General features: G+C 36.1%; 3 protein-coding genes across 3 annotated transcripts in view; 1 reads left to right on the top strand and 2 right to left on the bottom strand.

Annotated features, from left to right (window-relative positions):
• mrpl11 (mitochondrial ribosomal protein L11) overlaps nt 1-9,687 on the bottom strand; it is a 36,471-nt gene extending 26,784 nt beyond the window's left edge. The window contains exons 1-2 of the mRNA XM_039665662.2: nt 9,560-9,687; nt 1,213-1,381 (exon numbers count right to left, since the gene is read on the bottom strand). Of these exons, the coding sequence (XP_039521596.1) occupies nt 1,213-1,335 (123 nt within the window). The 5' untranslated portion in view covers nt 1,336-1,381; nt 9,560-9,687. The remainder of the gene's footprint in view (nt 1-1,212; nt 1,382-9,559) is intronic.
• A 239-nt stretch (nt 9,688-9,926) lies between these two features.
• Nucleotides 9,927-11,178, top strand: pfdn6 (prefoldin subunit 6). Its single transcript, XM_039665660.2, has 4 exons — nt 9,927-10,121; nt 10,534-10,604; nt 10,700-10,824; nt 10,900-11,178. Exons 1-4 carry the CDS (start codon nt 10,058-10,060, stop codon nt 11,018-11,020), a joined length of 381 nt encoding a protein of 126 aa, XP_039521594.2. The 5' UTR covers nt 9,927-10,057; the 3' UTR covers nt 11,021-11,178.
• A 7,036-nt stretch (nt 11,179-18,214) lies between these two features.
• On the bottom strand, nt 18,215-19,736 carry her5 (hairy-related 5). Its single transcript, XM_039665774.2, has 3 exons — nt 19,619-19,736; nt 19,410-19,505; nt 18,215-19,322 (listed from the first exon to the last, which is right to left on the bottom strand). The coding sequence occupies exons 1-3, from the start codon at nt 19,664-19,666 to the stop codon at nt 18,816-18,818; spliced, it is 651 nt and encodes a 216-aa protein (XP_039521708.2). The 5' UTR covers nt 19,667-19,736; the 3' UTR covers nt 18,215-18,815.
• Between the last annotated feature and the right edge of the window lie 1,549 nt (nt 19,737-21,285).

Raw genomic sequence — 21,285 nt, 5'->3', positions numbered from 1 at the left:
CCAGAGTTTGAAATTCATTTCACACAAAATTTCTAGTTAGTTGGCTGTAGCAAGCAGGACAAGGTCGAGGGGTGTGACAGCACAGCGCGAGGATTATTGCATGATATCGGGATGTTCAGTCAGAAAATATGCGGTGCAACACTAGGATGGTTCACATCACAACACAAACGTCTGTGTGCTCGTCTGATTCAGAGATTTCGTCCAGGAGAAATTACCATTGTTGAAATTCTCTGCAGCAGTCCGCCCAGTTTGAGCCCGTCCGGGCTCCTGGACCGCGACACGACAGGCAGCCGCCTCCTGTTCCTCCATCAGCCTCAGCTGCTCTTCACTATACTGCGGCTCATAAAGATAGCCACGAACATTGGATTCGAGCAGCAGAATTTCAAAATCCTCTTCTTCAATATCATGTTTAGTTTCTTCCGTCATTGTCTTAACTTCCTATCTCCACAGCGCTTGTTAGCTTAGCTTCCAAACAAGATGGCTGATATTGATTCCAATATCTGCAAGTGAAGTCCCACCCACAGATCTGTAATAGGCCTGTGGCGTGAGTGGGTCCCACACTCCAGATAAATGATGAGCTAGTGTTTGTAGTCTCAACCCTTATACAAAGAAATAGGACTTCCTGCTTTTTATGACGTAAAAATTGCCATTTTGCGTCATAAAAAGCAGGATGTGGAACACTTAAATACTTACTTCTCCCATCTCCCATGACCTCTCAAAAATATGTCTGGGTTTCTAAAGATACAAAGCTTAATGCAAATGGGTGAAGTGTCCCTTTAACACAGAAGAAGAATGTTGGTAACCAAACAGTTGACGGTAGCCATTGACTGCCATGCTATGGAAATTATTGGCTGCCGTCAACTGTTTGATTACCAGCATTATTCAAAATATTATTCCAGGTCTAGAAATCATGCTTTTATAATTAGGCTACCACATATAGTCCAGGTTTTCCAGACAGTGACAACCATGGTTGCTCAAAGAAAAAAACCTGTTTTTGAGGGGGTGAATTAAAAAATAAATATTTTGTAAATTTATATTTTTCTCATTTTTATGGTTGTTTAGTCCCCTTGCTGAGGTGCTCTATACTGAGTCTGAGCCCCGGGTTGAGAATAACTGCATTACAGTCATTACAAAGGCCATAAACACAATAAAGAATAAAATAATGAAGAGAAAATGAAATCGATGCTGAAAACGAGAGGTCTAAAAGCTTACCTGTCCCAGGATGGGGCCCAGGGGAGGCCCAGGAGCTGCTTGTCCAGACCTTACAATCGCTCTGATGACGCCTCCAGTATCCAACTTTTTCACTGCCTTGGCCGCTTTAGATATCTTAGACATATTGTCTATTTGTCTGGTCTGCCACTCGTCTGTCCGTCCCCTTTGCCTGTTGGGAAAGGTAATTATAGAGGTCTCCTTTATTCATTAAAAATTAAACACACACACACAAAAAAATCAATACATGTCCAGAGGTTGAAAAGTGAGTCACACAAAAGCTCCATGATCCATAAAAGCTCTCCCAGGAGTGCACAGTGGCCTTATCTCGAGATGCTGTGTGTGAAGACACTCACGAGACGAAGTGCTATGAAACCTCAGGACCTTCAAAGATAAGGGATAAAAGCACATGTGCGGCATGCACTCGAGGAGCTTCTGTGCTTGGCTGCCTTCAACAATTCCCTGCACTCTGCTGATGCATTACAGTTAGCTAGCGCTCTATGGGTCTACATCAGAAAGGGTCGATGGAGAAGATTGGACGGCAGCCACCAAAACACACAGTTTTAGTGTCTGACGCAAAGGGCGAAAGGGTAATACCTGTTTTTTCCATTCAAGTCTAAATTCAATTACATGATTCAATCAATTAGTTGAGTGGTGGAAATGGCCTGAGATGTATGCACATGGGGAAGCATGACTCATAAAAAAAACACACCCTATAATCTGATATAAACTAAATAGAATAAAAGCCACTACGTGTTTGACGCCATTCGCCAGACCAAAGCACACCCACCCAAATACAAATATAACAGTAGAACTTGACCCATTATGTAACTGTTCAACCCAGGTGAAAACTAGATATCTTAATTATTCACAGCGATCTGTTTCCAGGTTAACCTCACTATTTATAAATTCATAAATGCAAGGGAGATGAGGACAGAGGTGAAATAAACACACCTTAGCCACTGGTTGGAACGCGCCATTGGTTTTAATACCAAGTTAATCCTCACAACTGAAGGAGCCAACCACGAGAGAATTTCACAAGCACTGAAACGTCTTGGATCTCAGAATACACATGGCTAAGGAGAGCAGAACCAGCAGATATAGGCTCAGCAATCACCAGTTGTGGGAATACATTGCATTAAAAACTACTTTGTGTTTTCTTTAAAATGCCAATCACACATTGCCCTTAATGTCATGCTGATCTCTGTTTTTGCTGTTTTAAAAAGCATGTTGAATCAATTTAAGAGGCAGTCAGGGACGGTTGGGCTGCTGGTAAACCCATACTTCTTGGCAGGAGGTCCAAGCATCTTAACATATTCAGAAGCAAAAGAGGACATCAACAATTCTGAGTTGAATTGAAGCAATTTATTTGGAATATTGTGTTTGGCACCAATTTACGTTTTTGGGGGATGGGGGGAGGTTTAGGGTGGTGTGTTTTTACTTGGTGCTGAAAATAACAGTGTGCCTGACTGTTTTGAATAAACATGCATGAAATTTCCTTTCCATTTTAAAGCACTGTTGACGTGATGGGGATATAAAATACATGAAAGAAAAGAAAAAAGTATGGACTGCAGGCATTGTCTGTCAAACTTTGTATTTCCTGCTTTGAAGCACTCATCAGCTTTCTAAATTAGATTAAATGGCTTGAGAATAACATTTGATATTTTCAGGGGGAAAAAACATATTTTGTTTGAATCATTACTATTAAGAAAATAAGAAACGCCAGAAATATTTTTTGACATCCGTCTCTAATGCTCACCAAGGCTACATGTATTTCACCAAAATTACAGTAAAAACAGTAATATTGCGAAAAAATTATTATAATTTCAACTAGCCGTTGGTTTTCTATTGTGTATATTAAAATGTAATTTATTCCCTTTATGACAAAGCTGGATTTTCAGCATCATTCAGTCCAGTCTCCAGTCTTCAGTGTCACATGAACACATGCTGATTTGGTGCTAAGGAGATTACGGTCACTTTTGATTAATTTAATGCACCCTTCTTGAATAAAAATATTAATTCCTTGCAAGCAAAAACATTTAAAATTGTGTTGATTTCCGGCACTTGCGCTCTCAGATCACTTGGACGTGGCTGTGGTTACAAGAAGTAAAACGATATAAATACTGTTCTGACATAAACAGAGTGTCTTACTTAGGGCATCAATGTGTACTTACATTTATGAGTCAATTAATCATGTTTAATTTGAAGTTCTCTGTGCATGCTCTTTGAGGTGGTGACCATCGACCTGCATTATATGACTGACAGAGAAGAACGGTTTGACCTAAAAATCAAAATTGAAAATACTGCGGAAACAAAGACATCTTGGATGCCCTTGTGGTAAGTTAAAACATATACCAAAAATTAACAATCCCTTTAAGAAACATTTCTTATTGTTATACCTATGTTGAAAACAGTTTTGCTGCTAAATATTTTTGCAGGAAAAAAAAACTTTTTCCTATCCTTTGCTAAATAGAAAGTATGTAACATAACATAATGTATGTATTATGTAATATAATAACATGTGTCTTGACTGTCACCTTTTATTAATTTAATGCACCCTTCTTGAATAAACATGAATTCTTTGCAAGCAAAAAAAAAAAAACATTTAAAATTTTGTTGATTAAAAATAAATATTAATTCCCTATTTTAAATATCGACTGATATTTTAATAACAGATTTTCATGTATATTTATTATGGTGGGGAGAAGTATTTGATACACTGCTGATTTTGAGGTTTTCCCACTTACAAAGGATGTAGAAGTCTGTAATTTTTATCATAGGTACTCTGTGAGTGACAGAATCTAAAACAAAAATCCAAAAAAATCACATTGTATGATTTTTAAATAAATAATTTGCATTTTATTGCATGACATTTGATACACCAGAAAAGCAGACCTTATTATTTGGTACAGAAACCTTTGTTTGCAAATCGGCAGTGTATCAAATACTTGTTCTCCCCACTGCATGTCTGTGTGTGTATATGTGTATATATATATATATATATATATATATACTGTATGTATGCATGTATGCAAGTATCTAACATCTTAAAAATATATTTATACACTTGTTGTTGGAGTCACGAAAATGTACTGACTCGGCTGCTATTTCTTAATCCATGAAAATAAAGATTTGTTTGCCTTTTATGATTAAATGATTTAAGATTTTAGGCTAATTTAATTTCCCAAAATGAAATTTAATTTGCCTAGTACATTCACATTTGTTTGTTTACTGTCCTACTCAATCTATAGCCATGAGCCATCTATAGTTTGTTTTAACAGAGAATAATGAACTAGGTGTACAAATAATTGGTGCCTGAAAATGAATAGTTACAGTGTTTTACACTGAAGTATCTTGGCTGCAACAATATTAAAAAGTAATGCAAACTTCTGGGATAATTTTAAATTGCACTGGAAAATAGGGCAATATACTATTAGCAATAGATGAATGTGGCCCCGGTTTGTTTATTTATTTGTTTGGAGCATTTTGTCCATTAGCCAAAAACAACAACAACAAAATAGACTCTTAATATCAATTCATATCATAGACATTAATATCTTAATGCAAATTCAGAGAAAGCCATACAAGAAAAACCTCATACCTACTGCTGTTCTGTTCAAACCTTAAACTTCAGATCAAAGGGGTAAAACCCAGTTTATGGAAAATGAAACACTCAAGGGAGTCAATGGCATTAGCAGGACTACATCATTCCTGATTTAAGATCACAAAGAGAGACAGGACTCTCATTATGAAATGATTTAAGAACCTCAAAATCATTCCCTCTGCAGTTTCACATTTACATATATAGATTTACAGCTCGACTTTTGAAAGCCAGCCAGTTCATTTAGATTCTAACTCTCTCTTGATATATCTGTTTTTGGTTTGAGACAAATTGAACTTGCAGACATGGGAAAACATGTTTGTTGAGGCAAGAATAGCCATTTAGAAAACTGCTGAACAAGCAATTGTCGCTTGTTTTCGCAAAGTAGACAAAAGCTGGAAAATAAATGAGGAGGAAAGTATAAAACATTAAAGGGTTACTTCACCCAAAATGTCATTACTGACTCACCCTCATGTCATCCCAAGCCCATAAGACCATCTTCGGAACACAGTTTAAGATATTTAGTTCGAGAGCTTTCTGTCCCTCCATTGAAAATGTACGGAATACTGAAGACAATACTGTTTAATAAAGTCACAGTTTTTGTTATTTTTGGACCAAAATATATTTTTGATGCTTCAAAACATTCTAACTAACCCACTGAAGTCATATGGACTACTTTGATGATGTTTTTATTTCCTTTCTGGACAAGGACAGTATACTGTACATATTCAATGGAGGGACAGAAAGCTCTCGGACTAAATGGAGGTTTTACGGGCTTGAACGACATGAGGGTGAGTCGTTAATGACATCATTTTCATTTTTGTGTGAACTAACCCTTTAATTCATAACAGAAATGACTGGTAAAGTGATTTAGTTTTTTCGACCACAGCTTGCATTTTGCACAAAATGGGAAGATATGGGAAAATTGGCTTTCGTAAAAAGGTTACAACAGTGAATGAAAACATGTGCTCTGCACACTATAAGAAATTAAATGATTTTAGATTTTAGAACAAGATACAACACTGAGATGCTGTTATTCTCATTTCAATAACAAACAAAGGTGCAACAGACGTCGCAATTCAGTGAGCAGGCTGGTGTTTCAGAATTCTGCTCAATTCCTCTGATACCCTCCAGGTGCATATTGATTTTTGACAACAAAGCAGAGTGCAATTTGTGATAACCTCAGCAAAGAGCTAAACTACCACCTAATTTACAACAGCAAACTAGAAAAAAAGTGGGAAACAAAATGTGGGCCACTTTGCAATGCATACAGCTGATATTTTTCTTCTTTTAAAGAGGAATATCTGAAGAACAACTACGTTGAAACTAGAAATATATATTGTGTTTTAAAATTGCATAGAACACCTATAGCCTTTTAGATTCTTTAAGAACTTTTTTGGAAATCTTCTTTTTCAAGGCCCTAAATTTCATTGACTGACAACCAAATGTGGTTCACTGTGCACACTAGGGGTGGGGAAAAAAATCGATTCTCGATGCATCGCGATGCGGACGTGGACGATCCTGAATCGATTCACAAATGTCAAAAAATCGATTTCAAATTTTTTTTTTTTGATATGTATTTATAATAACGTAATATTGACGGAACGCGAAAGACGGAACTCTGAAGCGCGGAAGTGCAGTGGCGGGACCGTCTGTGGCGTGCACTTAACAGAGACCCGAGGGAACGCGAGATCCAAACACTTTCCTTGTTAGGTTAAAAGCTGACGTGTGGAAATATTTTGGCTTCTGAAGATGAAGGGGGAAAGGAGCTGGACAAGAGCCGCACTAGTTGTACGCTTTGTGGAATAAAACCAACGACGGAAACACGACAAATATGATAAGCCATATGACACCTTTCCAGCCAGAGGAGGAAAAACACTCGGCTGCACCAGTCGTTATATTATTTATTTACTACAAGTATGCTAGTTCAAGCACACATTTATTTTCCTGGTCGTTCTTTGTAATGTTAATAAAATATATAGTGCATTAATTCTTTATGGGTCATTAATTTGTACTTTTAAAGCAAATTATTTATAGTCACACACAAAAGATTCAGATAATCGATTTGTAACATTATAAATGTCTTGTACTTTAACTTTTGATCAACTTAATTTATCCTTGATGAATAAAAGTATAGATTTCTTTTTTCTTTTGCCCAAAAAATTTAATAAAAATTCTTACCGACTCCAAACATTTGAACGGTATTGTTTAATGTTACAAAAGCTTTCTATTTCAGATAAATGCTGTTCTATTGAATTTCTAGGTGATTCTCTGAATCGGGTGCCCTTCAAGTCCCCCAAACTTGCTTCAAATATTTTCAATTGAAGGAAATCACAAAATACATTTTAATGCTGTCAATTAATAGAACCAGATGCATTTGCATTATAATGCAACAAAATTGCTTTTGAAAAAAAATGTAAAGTTAATAAATGTAAAGATAATGAGTTGCCTAAGTAGTAGATAACAAGCATGTTTGCATGTCCCCACTAACCATCATTATATTTTCAATGAATATCAAACAAATAAAAAGTGCAATTAATACCAAAATGTTGCTGCTGCTAATATAATCATATGTTGATCTAGTGTATTTTCGTTTACTGTTGTGAAATGGAAAATCAATAATCGGTAATCGAGAATCGTTAATAATCGAAAATCGACTGTAATCGAATCGGGACTTCAATAATCGTAATCGAATCGAATCGGGAAATCAGACAGATTAACCACCCCTAGTGCACACACAGCTGATACTTATTGCATTTAAAGTGGAATGACTGAAGAATAAATAGAGGGAAACAAGATACATTTATTGTTTAAAGATTATCAAAAGAATTGCATTAAACATAACTCTGAGAAAAATGTACTAAAAATGGTTGATTAACCTGGTCTCAAAAGTTTATTTATAAGAATCTACATTTGAATCAGTTTTAGGGATATTTGGAAGATGGTATTTTTGTCCATTTTAACAGCAAGAGTTGCTTCAACTATATGTTACTGCATTGACATCATTTGAGAATGAACAATAAAGGGCCTTAAAATGGACCATTGAAAATGGGAACAATTCAACAATTTGAAGTTGCATGGAGCTGCTTCTGCTAAAATAGAAGATTTCAATAGAAAGGTCTATTAAGAATGAGAATCTAGAAGGGTATAAGATATCTTTAATACTTTTAGAGTTACAGGCATGAAAACTTTAGAAAAATAATATTTATGGCACTCACACAGGTGTGTTAAATAATTATATCACTGACGTTCACCAACAGAACAACCACTGGCACTGCTCCCTCTTACCTAAACTCACTACTTCAGACTTATGTGCAATCCAGAAACTTGTGCTCTGCCAGCAAATGTCATCTTGTGGTACCATCTCAAAGAGGCACAAAATCTCTTTCTCAGACCTTTATTGTTCCCTGTTGGTGGAATGGTCTGCCTAACTAACCCAGAGCTACTGAGTCGACAGCACTTGATACTGTAAGACTAACTCTTTCTCTTTTCTATTCTTTTCTCATAAACAAAAAAAAAATGTTAAATTGATCTGAGAAGGGTCACAGCACGTACGTTTGTTGTCTGACTGTAAGTTTAATTGCTTCTATTGCTCTCATTTGTAAGTCGCTTTGGATAAAAGCTTCTGCTAAATGAACAAATGTAAATATGCAAATGAGCTTATAGAAATACGCAAGATTTAAAGGCATTACAGAGGCATGCAAACTTGCGGCAGTGTTTTTTGCCATTTATTAGAACTGTCACCTTTGGCATTTAATAAAACAAAGATTGCTAAAGTTAACCGATTTAACTAATATGCCTACCAATCTCTGTGCAAAAATAAAATGATGCTGCCATCATTTTAAAGTCATTTTAACCCCACTATCTCAGGTGAAAATCGTCATTTTGACCCCCCACTACAAAATAGTGGATTACTCAGCAAATATACACCTGCGACATTTAATATTTTGGCTTATTTATGTTTGTCTATAGGAAAAATATTACCAAAATCAAAGATTTGAGTTGACAGAATGACTCATATGGTGCTACCTCTGGTGTTACTGGTTAATGGAAATATTCCAGTTAATATAATAAAAATAATATATTTAAAGGGATAGTTCACCAAAAAATGAAAGTTGACAGTAGCCGTTGACAAAAAAAAAATAAATACTATGGAAGTCAATAGGTGCCGTACCGGTTACCAACATTCTTCCAAATATAATAACAGAAGAAAGAAACTAATAGAGATTTGGAACAATTTGAAGGCAAATAAATGCTTTTTGGGGGGAATTATCCCTTTAATTCCACCACCAGTAACATCAGTGACCAAAATTTACTTTTGAGTGTGAAAGGACAAAAAAAAGGGGGGGGAAAAAAGAGTTTCTAAATGAAAGTGCAGAGTGACTTGATTTCATGTTAATTAAAAAAAAGGATGTATCATCACATAATACACACATTATACTGACATATTTAGTACATGGAAACATATAAGTGAAGATATCAGTGGTCACGTTATTATGGTAAAACACGGAACCCAATTTTGAACAAGTGACTGACTGACTGCCATTATGAAACAGTAGAACTCAAGCACTGAGAAGTACTTTACACCGGTTACAGTTAAATGAATGTAGTAATAATAACAATATACATCATTGCATGCATATAGATATAGCACATTAATCGATCATGGTTACTAAGCAGCTTCATGTACATATTTAAAACAAACGATACATTTGATTGTGATACAAAGAATAATGAAATTCACATTACCAGCAAGTGGGATAATATGTGTTCACGTACAAGCGAAAAAGACCTTCACGTTTGTATTTGAACCATGCGCGCTGCCATATTGGCTTTACTGTCACTTCTGGTGGTTTGATGAAAGCAGATAGACTCCCCCAAACGGACAGGAGGGGGACTACGACTGTAAATATTGGTGGAATCTAATATGAAAATTATTTATATTGACCACTAGATAGCATATTTAACATATTTGTAAGCAAATGAGGAAAAACTATAATTTCCTGATTGATGGCCATTTCAAGACGTTTATTTGAAGGAGAAACCAAAATCTTGACCGAAAATGAATAACCGAAACACTAGATGGCGAAGTGACACTTTCGAAACATGAAGAACATTGCGTCATTTCCTCTGCGCCCCAGACAGACTGCATGATCCGTGTGCTGCTGACTGCTTTTGTTGTAAGATATATATTTTTGTTTAAGTTATCCAGATAAAAAGTGATCCGAAATCAGAATAACTGGTGTGATGGCTGAAGTGATTCAGAAAAAATTACAGTCTGAGTTGGAGAAATATCAACTACTGCAAAAAGGTAACATTATACATCACAACGCTAGCTGTCCATGTTAGCAATCATTTCAACACTCTTTGCGTGTGTTAACATCCATTTTCATAAAATTGTATTTATTTGATATATATTTTACAACGCACTGAGAAAGTGTCTGTCACTGTCAGTTTTTCAAATTGGACTTGATTTAGTTATTTAGCACCTGTTCAGAGCTGTCATATTTATCTGCTTACTCAATAAAGAAGTGTTTTTCATGTGTGTGTGTGTGTGTGTGTGTGTGTGTGTGTGTGTGTGTGTGTGTGTGTGTGTGTGTGTGTGTGTGTGTGTGTTTAAATGTGTTAGATTTTAAATGCTTTGCATTTTTTGCGCACGCAAAAATGTCCTTTCTCTCATTTCTTAATTGTGAATACAGATACTATTAACTTTATTTTCGCAGAAGTCAGTAAAAGTATGTCAGCACGACAGAAACTGGAGGCACAGTTGACTGAAAATAATATTGTTAAGGAGGTAATACAATTACAATACAAATATCTTCTAAATTTACATGTTTATTTATTTATGTATGTTTGCCATGGGTTACCACATATGTCATCCCTCTATAGGAGCTTGCCTTCTTGGATTGCCAAAATACAATTTACAAACTAATTGGACCAGTTCTGGTCAAACAAGATTTAGATGAAGCCAAAGCAACAGTTGCCAAGAGATTGGAATACATCAATGGTGAAATGTATGTATGAATAGGGACCACTCATACTGCATTTGATTCTGTTCAAATCTCTAACTGATCTCCTCTTCATCTCAGTCAGCGCTATGAAACTTTACTGAAGGAGATGGAGAAGAAGTCGGATCAGCATCGGGAAGTTCTGTCCAGCTTACAGCAGGAGTACCAGCGGGCTCAGGGTCAAGCTGTTGGGAAGGCCTAAATGGATTACTCGGTTGTGACGCTAGTCTTATCCAGTGAAACTCAGAGACTGAATGTACCTACTAATAACCCATGCTTGTTCACATGTCTATTAACATAATTCTGTAGGTTTTTGTTTTGTTTGATGCTGTTAGGCTATCAATAAATTTTGTTTATCTATGTTCAGACTCTTTTTTTTTTACATCATTGTTTATATTACATTACAAACATAATTTGCTATGCTGATTTGAGATTTTATCAGTCTGCTGTCCATTGACAGTTTTAAGACATTTTGGGGTTGGGGTGATACAGGGCTGAACTGAATAGAAGAAATAATTTGCTTAGCTTTTGATTAAGCTTTCAATTCAGACTTTATTCAAGAATGTGAATTGTTAACATGAAAACCAGAGTGCACAAACTAAAGACAGCACTACAAACTTACTATAAAGTAAAAACTAGACTTTTGTATTTTTGAGACTACTCAAATGACATTTTATACATTATACACATATTGTTCAACAACATTTTTAAATGGTTTATGAATGTGGAATACAATAAGTTATTAATTTAAGGAGGTAAAAACATTAAAAAGTGCTAACAATAGGAAGGTTCTAGCGTTGTTCAGAATAGTACAAGCTTGAACAGGGAGAGATTAAGAAATAGAAAAATCATAAAATATTTGTTCCCCCAACCAGATGCAGTTAATAAACACAGGATAAAGTCTCCTGCATGCACAGTTAACCAAGTTTTGTGAAAAAAAATATAGTTGAGTAGAAATTGTTCCTGGGGTTTTATCTGCAAAATGATGGGGGAAACAGTTGTGAAAAAATAAAATCACATTTATTTTTCCAGCTCAGTCGCTGTCAGTCACCATTTTGTTCTTGGCTTGCCTCGTTTGCACTTGCTAGCCCTATTTATGGTTTTGAGTTTAAACTATCACTATCAGTTAAACCGTGACATCTACACGTTTTCCAAAGTGGACCAACGTGATTATTTCACGTCTTGTCCAGATACACAGGGTTGGGCACTGAAGTTAGGAGTTTCTTCACGTTAAGCAACGGAACTAGGTCGAGTATTTAAAAGGTTATGGTTGTGGTAGCGTACCTTTTGCTTAAAGAAGGAGCTGGGGGATGCCGGAAAAATAGACATTTTACTCATTAGGCTGCTTCATTAAAAACGTGACATTTAGACGTTTTCTTCGGCGTGGATCAAGGCACATAAATCATTTTCACCTTGAAAATAATAAATGTTTTTTTTTTTTGCATTCTAAATAATAAAACATTTCTCAGTGATCGTAAATAAAACAAAATTCAATTTTTCTCGGTTTAATGAAAACCAATAGGTCGTTATGGCAGAGGCGATTGCGTGTAGAAACATCCGGTTATCTCTCCACTGGAGCGTGTTAACGCAAACGTCTAAGTTTCACGTTTGAGGGGGTTAAACCGTGACATCTACACGTTTTCCAAAGTGGACCATTTAGGCTGCTTCATTGACATTTAGACGGTTTTTTTTTTCGGCGTGGATCAAGTCAAATGAATCCTTTTCACCTTGAAAATAATAAAAAAAAGTTTTTTTTTTTTTTTTTTTGCATTTTAAAAAATAGAACATTTCTCAGTGATCGTAAATAAAACAAAATTCCATTTTTCTCGGTTTATTGAAAACCAATAGGTCGTTATGGTAAGTTTAAGTTTCACGTTTGAGGGGTAAACCGTGACATCTACACGTTTTCCAAAGTAGACCAACGTGATTATTTCATGTCTTGTCGTGATACCGGGTTGGAGAAATGTTGTTTTGGCCACTAGAAATGTTGTTTTGGCCACTTTGTTTGATATAATCACAACAATTTAACGTAAGCAAGAATGGGATTTGAACACAGCTAGGTCTTCTTGATTTGATTAAAGCCCATCGCTTTATCAACTGAGCCACTGAGTCTGTTGAGTTCAAGGGTGTACTGAGTATTGGATGGGTTTTATTGCGGCTTATAGGTTTTATGTGTTGGAAAAATAAATCTAGAAATATAATTTGACACAAGAGGGCAGTATAGACCTATTTATGGTTTTGAGTTTAAACTATCACTATCAGTTAAACCGTGACATCTACACGTTTTCCAAAGTGGACCAACGTGATTATTTTAGGCTATGTCTTGTCCTGATACACATGGGTTGGGCACTGAAGTTTTCCAAAGTGGACCATTTAGGCTGCTTCATTGACATTTAGACGTTTTTTTTTCGGCGTGGATCAAGGCAAATGAATCCTTTTCACCCTGAAAATAATAAATGTTTTTTTTTCTTCTTTTTTTGCATTTTAAATAATAGAACATTTCTCAGTGATCGTAAATAAAACAAAATTCCATTTTTCTCAGTTTATTGAAAACCAATAGGTCGTTATGGTAAGTTTAAGTTTAAGTGTAAGTTTCACGTTTGAGGGGTAAACCGTGACATTTAACGTTTTCCAAAGTGGACCAACGTGATTATTTCATGTCTTGTCGTGATACCGGGTTGGAGAAATGTTGTTTTGGCCACTAGAAATATTGTTTTGGCCACTTTGTTTGATATAATCACAACAATTTAACGTAAGCGAGAATGGGATTTGAACTCAGGTCTTCTTGATGACAACTGAGCCACTGAGTCTGTTGAGTTCAAGGGTGTATCGAGTATGAGGTTTTATTGCGGCTTAGGTTTTATGTGTTGGAAAAATAAATGAAGAGTTCAGATGCAAAAGCCTCTAAATGCCATTTGAAATTTTCTTCTTTAATGATGATTTTTATTAAACTTGAATATTTAAGTTAAGTAATTTCACTTAAATAACAATTAATAGGTAATTATCATTGCCATTTAAGTAAAATTACTGAACTTAAATAGGCTATACAAGTTTGATAAAAATCATCATTAAAGAAGAAAATTTCAAATGGCATTTAGAGGCTTTTGCATCTGAACTCTTCAAATATAGAAATACAAGTTGACACAAGGTCAGGTGATGTCCAGCGCAAATTCACTTTAGGTATCCTTTCCTGAGACATCCTGAGTAGGCTACTGAGTACATCTTAATCGCTGATCTCCTGACATATGCTCTTGCATCGTGTCTTTTAGTTCATGTTGATATTAGAGATGGTATTAGATGTATTAGGGGGGGGGGGGGGGGGTACTGTAATCAGTGCGAATGACGCTGCCAAGATAAATGAAATGACGTCATTCATATCCTAATGGTAACTGGGTCAGAGACAGGAGGATTGATACGCATGATCCGCATCATCTGCTTGTTTATGTGTGAGCCTGTAAGTAATCCTAATTATATTGTTATTATTAATTATTATAATTATTATTATTAATTATTCTGGGTAGGCCTGAATGGCAGCAAGTTTTTCTTCAGGTCATATGATATTTGACTAAAACTATTTATAAATGTATTGCCTATATAGAAACATGTAATATCCTCCTGAGACCCCAAGTTTTCATGTCATTGTGGAACATTCTCATAATAATATTAAATATTTCATAATGCATAATTTCTTTCACTTGTAGTGCTAAACATGTTTTATCACAACAGTCACATGTATGAACACATGTGGTGTCATAGAAATTCACTAAAATATAATGCCCATGCAGTGGACAGAAGTCCATTCCATGGGCCCCAGGAGGATATGGCTTTGTATGCATAAAAACTTCAACATTCCTAAAAGCACAAGACCTTGGTCATGTAATACTTTACATTGGCTGCGCATCACCATCTAGCAATGCCTTGAGAGTTGTTGAGCAGTGAGGCGACTCGTTTTCTAATTAAAGGGGCAGGCGAGTGGTGCATACGGCCAGATGTTGCTCGGGGTAATGTCATTGAAGCGTTCGGTCAACAGGGTGTGTATCCGCCCCTGCGCAACAGGCCATCAGACGCGCAATGGAGAAGCGCTGAAGCACAGACGTCCGCATTGTGGATGCTTACCTCAATTAATATCCCGTAGAGGGGGACCTGTCCCCCTTCATTTCCCACCCGCCGGGGATTAACTCACATGAATAAAAGGCATTGAAAGAACGGCGCTACTTGTAAGGGACCTGTATACGTTTTAAAAGCAGGTTGCCAACACACCAGCATTAAGTCCAAATCGTAAACTCTGGCGAAAAGCAAAGGGATTAGGTATTTATTGAAGCAATAATATGCAAAGCTAATTAAACAGACAGGCTTTGAGGTATCCTTTTTGAAGTAGACTTTTCTGGGCTGAGCAGGGTAAATTATGCAAAAGTTGGACGGTTTTGACGTTCTGATATAGGCAATTTGAGATTTTTAAATGCGTACGGCAAGCCTCCAAAATGTAAATACAAAACAGTAATCTGATTTATGTTTGATAATTATATACGATTAAAAATAGAACTATACACTGCTTTTCACTTGAACTGTTGTTGTTTGATGTAAGAGTGACAGTTTTTCACGTTTACGTCAAATAAGTGTGCGCGCCTCAATCGTCACTTGAACGCTCCAGGCTGCGCATGCTTTGTTTTTACAACCAGGTCATGACACGCGTCGGCTTTTGACATTTATACAGTTTTTGACAAATTGCCAGAAAGACAACATATTGAACTAGCGAAGTGGGTTGGTGGAGTAGGCTAATGGTTGTTCGTTCCCATTAGTGAGGTGACCGTGACAGTAGCACCTCTCCTCGTGCGTAATTTGGCAACAACAGCTATGTCAACAGCGAGACCATTCACCATACATGGCGCAAAAATGAACCACATAGGCCTTAACTTGTTTGTTTGATTAGAGCATGCATTGATTGACCAGATTTAGAGACACGTTTCATAAGAGTGAGGTAGATCTTTAACATGCCACCATGTGCTAGTTAGGCCTAAAGTGTGAAAAATGGCAAGCTAAGGTGTTGACTATAGCTATACCCTAAGTTTGGCTTATGAAAGCAAGATGCTCCAAGACGTGTCTGATAGCCTACACACCTCCTGAGAAAACAATAATTCGACAGATCCAAACGTTTAAAATACAGAAAATGTAGACACTAAACAAATATTATTTTCAAATGAGATACCAATAACATAAAGTGAAAGTAAGTTTCGACATTTAGAGCTAATTTTTTTTTAAATAAATGTAGGCCTAATTGAAAAGTAAAAGTTTTTAGACTTGATAGGCAGCCTAGGCTAAGTGCCAAAACAGATGAACAAAATAGTTAACTAAAAAAAGATTTAATTTATTATAATTTATTTATTTATTTATTTATTTTATTAAATAGAGTTCTGCTATGTAAATTCTAGGAAATATTTTAATTGTTGTTAAACAACTACATTACATGGAGCTGAGGGGAAATGAAAACAGGAGAGAGGAAAATAGTTAAGGCCTGCATGATTGTACTTTGGAAAATTAAATTAAATAAGAGTGTAGCCTATTTAGTTTCAATAGGCCTAGAGCTAATCACGTATAGTCAAAAATAATGTTCAATTAGCTAATGAAGTATAATTACAGAACTATTGTTTAAATGTCTATGTGTGGGCTATAGGCCTATATGCCTAAACGAGTAACGATCCTGCAGTAGATCAATACAAATATAACCTAAGAACTAAGCACCTCTAATAAATTTGCTTCTAAGAAGATGTGTGCACCGGTGTTTCTCCCGTTCTGTTTGATCTTGTCCTGCCCTGGTTGCACCGGATCGTTTTGGCATTTTTCAGAAGCGCAGTAAGCCTCCCTTTTTTATTTGATAACCTAAGAACTATCAGAACATTTCATAGTCATAATTAAAAATGTATAGAAAATACTTTATTTCACATCTGCATGTTGGCTATTTACTCCGTGCATTGCTCTTTGTTGATCAGAATAGACAAAAGCAAGCATCCGGTCAGGATAATGTATTTACACCTTTTGTGTTGAATGGCATTTAGGGACTTATCTGTCTGTAATAACCGGTTCAGGCATCAGTCGGTGCATGGCATCCCTCAAAGGTCTAATCTCATTTCAACTCAAACTCATTTATCTAAGAGCTTATCCGGAGCGACAAAGCGAAACAAAGCTGCACGTGAAGGTTGATTTAAGGGAGAGTATGAGCGTTAAGTAGAACTAAGCCATTCTATCTAGTGGTAAATCTACTTTCCACAGGTCCTATTGTTTAATGATATATTTTAGCCACTAAATATTTGTTATGTTTCCATCGGATTGTGATAGGCATGTAGATGTAGATGAGGTTTAGTTATAACAATATTTTACACTGCCTTTACTCATCAAAATAATTTTTAAAGTTATATCAAATCTTTTTGTATAGTCGGTTTAATGTAATGTTGTATAGTCGGTTTAATCTAATTTAAATTAAAAAAAAAAACACGAAGTAGTTACAGACTTTAACTTTTGTTATATGAAAGTGGATTGACTTTGAATTGATCTCATGACGCAGTCCAAGTTTCAAAAACATTTGCGCGCACACATTCATTTCACATCTTGACAACAGTGCTGCACACAAACAACTGTTGATTTTTTTTTTTAAATCGCTTTTTCAGAAAAAAAAATTAATGCCAAAGAGACGACCTATTTAAATGCATAGGCTACTAACATAAGTAAAATACAAATGTAGTTTAAATGGATACTGGGCGTATAGCCTATTCCTTATTTTGGACCCTTACAGTTGGGGTTATTTATTTCTTAAAGTGTAATGTAAATAGAATTAACCAAATAATATTTGAACTGACTCAGATTTTTTTTTTTTTTTTAAATAGGCCTACGCTTGCGAGTCAATTGTGGCTAAAACTTTATCTTTTGTTGTAATAATATTTGTACAGTCTTCGGAAGTCTAAATTGCTACAGATTTTTTACGGGGTGACTCATAGACCTCTGTCTACTATCAAATTCCAACAACACCAATAATCAAACCAAAAGCCCGTAAAGACCACACCCGCGTTTCTTGCAGAAGAGCGGTTAAGCAATCTGCACCTCAATACTTTATATCCATAGATTAAGTGCAACATCATTGAGATGACCAAATGATTGCCCAATGAATATCTGCAAATGCCAGGTCTGTTATCAAGTTTTCAACTGCTATCACTCACATTGGAACTCTGGACATTCACACTGAAGAACAATGCTGTAATACTATCTCTCAGGAAATGAATTAAAGACATGCAAATATTAGGAACGGGAGCAGACCAAACAAAGATAAAAGAATATATCCCCAACGAGGTTTAATTCTTTGTTCCAAGTAAAATCCTTCACTTTCTGCTGAAAAGAAAAATAACAGCAAACAAAAAGCTTGCTAAGACAGAATCTCTCACTCAAAGTAATGAAATTAACATTTTCAACAGTCTATAGAAAAACAAATGTATGGCAATTACAACAATTACCAAAAAAATAAAAAATAAAATAAAAACGACTTTAAATTCTGCAAGAGTTTCCACAAGTTTCCAACAGTTTCTTGGCACATACGTTTACAAAATAACAAAACTCTTGAAACATCCACCTCATTAAGTACATTTCCTCAGTCAAAAATGGATTTCATAAAAGTTTTGAAATAAAATTCAGTTGATATAAAAGTCTTAAAAGGCATCAACATTTGAACTAAATATATACATCTCAACACAAGTGTGTGTATCTTCTTTGTTTGGCAGTAAGATCACCAAACACACTATCCAGGCACAGATTTCTCAATGCCTTTTTATAACAAAATAAATCTTTGGCATCTACTGTACAAAATCCACATATTTACACATGCTGAAAATTTACACAATTCACATAATCTATTGTCCAGGAGTTGTTCCCACACTGCTGAATCATCAGAGATGAATTGTTCTGCTGTTCCAGCAGTCTTTGGGGAGCTATGCAGGAACTTAGGACATGACCTTCTACCAAGGTCTCCAGATGGAGGCACAGAGCATAACAGGTTGCTTAGGACTTGAAGTCATGCTGGGAGCAGACAGGACAGTTCTTTGTGCAAGCTTTGCACAGTCAGACGATGTGCAAGAACTGCTCAGTTGGGCATGAGCGAGGTGTTGCTGTGCTGGTAGTGATGGATCCTCATAGAGATGCACCTGAGTCTCTATGTGGGGTGGTGCAGAAAGTAGCATTGGATGTGATTTGTGAAGGTTTCCACATGTTTTTTCCACTTCCTGCCCATACTCATGGCTCTTGCTAGCAATAAAATGGCTGACTCGCAAGAGACATGTCCTCATTCCATTACTGTAGCTCTGACGTTTGCGAGGTGAACTCAGGTCCTCATCATACTCCTCTGTGCGTGCCCTTTTTCCTCGAGTGATTTGAAAAGGACCATTCCCTGATTCTTGTTCAGCTCTTAGGAAGTGGACAACACTTTCCAGGATTTCAGCCTTTTCCACTTTAGGGTTTTTTAGCTTCTATTAAAAGGCAGACAAAACGTGGTCAGATAAAGACATAAAGACAGGATACAATAAATAGAGTCTTTAAAAAATAAAAGAACTTACCTCATTGTGTGTATTCTCGAATAATAGCATCCTCAAAGTTTCTAGGCTTTGATTAATGCGATCTCTCCTCCTTTTCTCCATGAGGGGTTTTGGGACCTGTAACAATCAGTTTGAATATTATGGTAAAATATCATTCTTAGCAGCCTTAACATGAACAAATCGCCATCTACAGTATTTTGCCATATCGCACCAGAAACAGAAACTTTTACCCGTCTCGAGTCTTTTTGTTCCGATATGTCAACAGCTTGTTTGCTCATGGCGATTCACCAAATTCCCTCTAAACTGAGATTATGAGCATCGTTTTAGAGTTCACATTAACTTGCTATGCTTAACCCACTACACGCCTACTCTCTCGTAATGAATAACAAAAGAAGACGGACCAATCGCGTGCGTCCCTCAGCAAGCCCCCTCATTAATATTTACATACGCACTGGATGAAAGAGAGCCAATAATGACCCCTTTAGCCCCCCACTGGGATTAAACGATCTCTATTCAGTTAAGGTATGGCCAAAGATTATCAAAGAAGGATTGAGCCATTCATATGCGTTATATTTAAAAGAACCACTAAAAGGCGACTATAATGTTGGAATTTCAAATAGTCTGATTGTCGATATAAAAAAGTGCACAGTTTAGCCATTTGGAAAATTATAACATTGCACATTTTACTGTTTCAATGGCTTGTAACCCTACTTAACAATAGCCTACATATGTGAACGCCTAGGCCTACAGCCTAAATACTCATTAGCCTTATGAATGTTGAAAAGGCACATTGCATTGCAGAATGAATCCAATCATTTTATACGTTTAATCTCACAATGAAAATAAAGTAACGTAGGTATTTCTGTAATTTCAAGTAACGTTAGTTTATCACTGCTGCTTCCTCTCCGATGCGTAGGAGGAAGACGTTTGGTTGAGGCGCTCGAATGTGGTTTCAATTCAAAGTGGTGTTTTTGCTGTTCTCTTGATGTGTGTGAATAATTACATTTTCTTTTTAAACCGTCTCGTGTGTGCTCAAATAATTATGCTTGACGAATAAAAGTTAGTTTGAAGAGACTGTATCACACGAAATTCTATAGGCTATATTGTAGACGTGCCGCAACAAAACACGTCAAAATTACAATTAAATAGCAATTGTATTTTCTGACATTAGGCCATTAGTCTACATAAATCTCAGAGAGTTTCAAAACCAACCGCGCCTGGTGATCCATCATTCCAAAGCAGGCATAAGCGTGGGACAATAATGGTTGGCCTAATCGCTCACACTTCTATCAAAACACTCCCATACAACACACTTAACAGATTTGCTCTAAAAGCCCGGGTATCACACCTCCTCACATCCCCCATTTCAACAAAAAGCAGGATGCGCGTGTACTTTTCACTAGTGGCCACGAGCTAATCTCGCTTTGGCGCGCGACTAAATTCAATGCATCGTATTTTCTGTATTTTCTTAAATAAAACCATTTGACATACAAATTAAACGGGTTCTTTTTAGATGTTAAATGACAATTATTAAAAATGTTTCAATAAGGCCATATTAATCTTTATTTCCAGCTTTGTCAACAGTTGGAAATTCAACACTTTTATCAGTAGTTTATTTTTTTAATTAAATGAAGGTCTTATCCCTGCAGGTTTTGAAATTTCAATTGTAGTGTAGTTATGTAATTTAATCACCAAAATCCCAGGACAGATGCCATTTGTCCATGTATTATTCTTTAGCACTTTACTTCAAGCATTGTGCTCAGCTGCTTATTCAAAACCATTTGCTGATATTTGAATGTTTCAGCAGACAATCAAATGGCAAACGCCTTTTTTAACCAGAAAATGAAGCCACCAAAATATGGATAGTCAGACTTTTTAAATAGCATATGCAACAATA

This window comes from Pimephales promelas, chromosome 9 (genome assembly GCF_988280905.1).
Source record: "Pimephales promelas chromosome 9, fPimPro1.hap1.1, whole genome shotgun sequence".
Taxonomy (NCBI): Eukaryota; Metazoa; Chordata; class Actinopteri; order Cypriniformes; family Leuciscidae; genus Pimephales; species Pimephales promelas.
The sequence above is the reverse complement of the archived record's forward strand: the minus strand, read 5'-3'. Positions and strand labels throughout refer to the sequence as shown.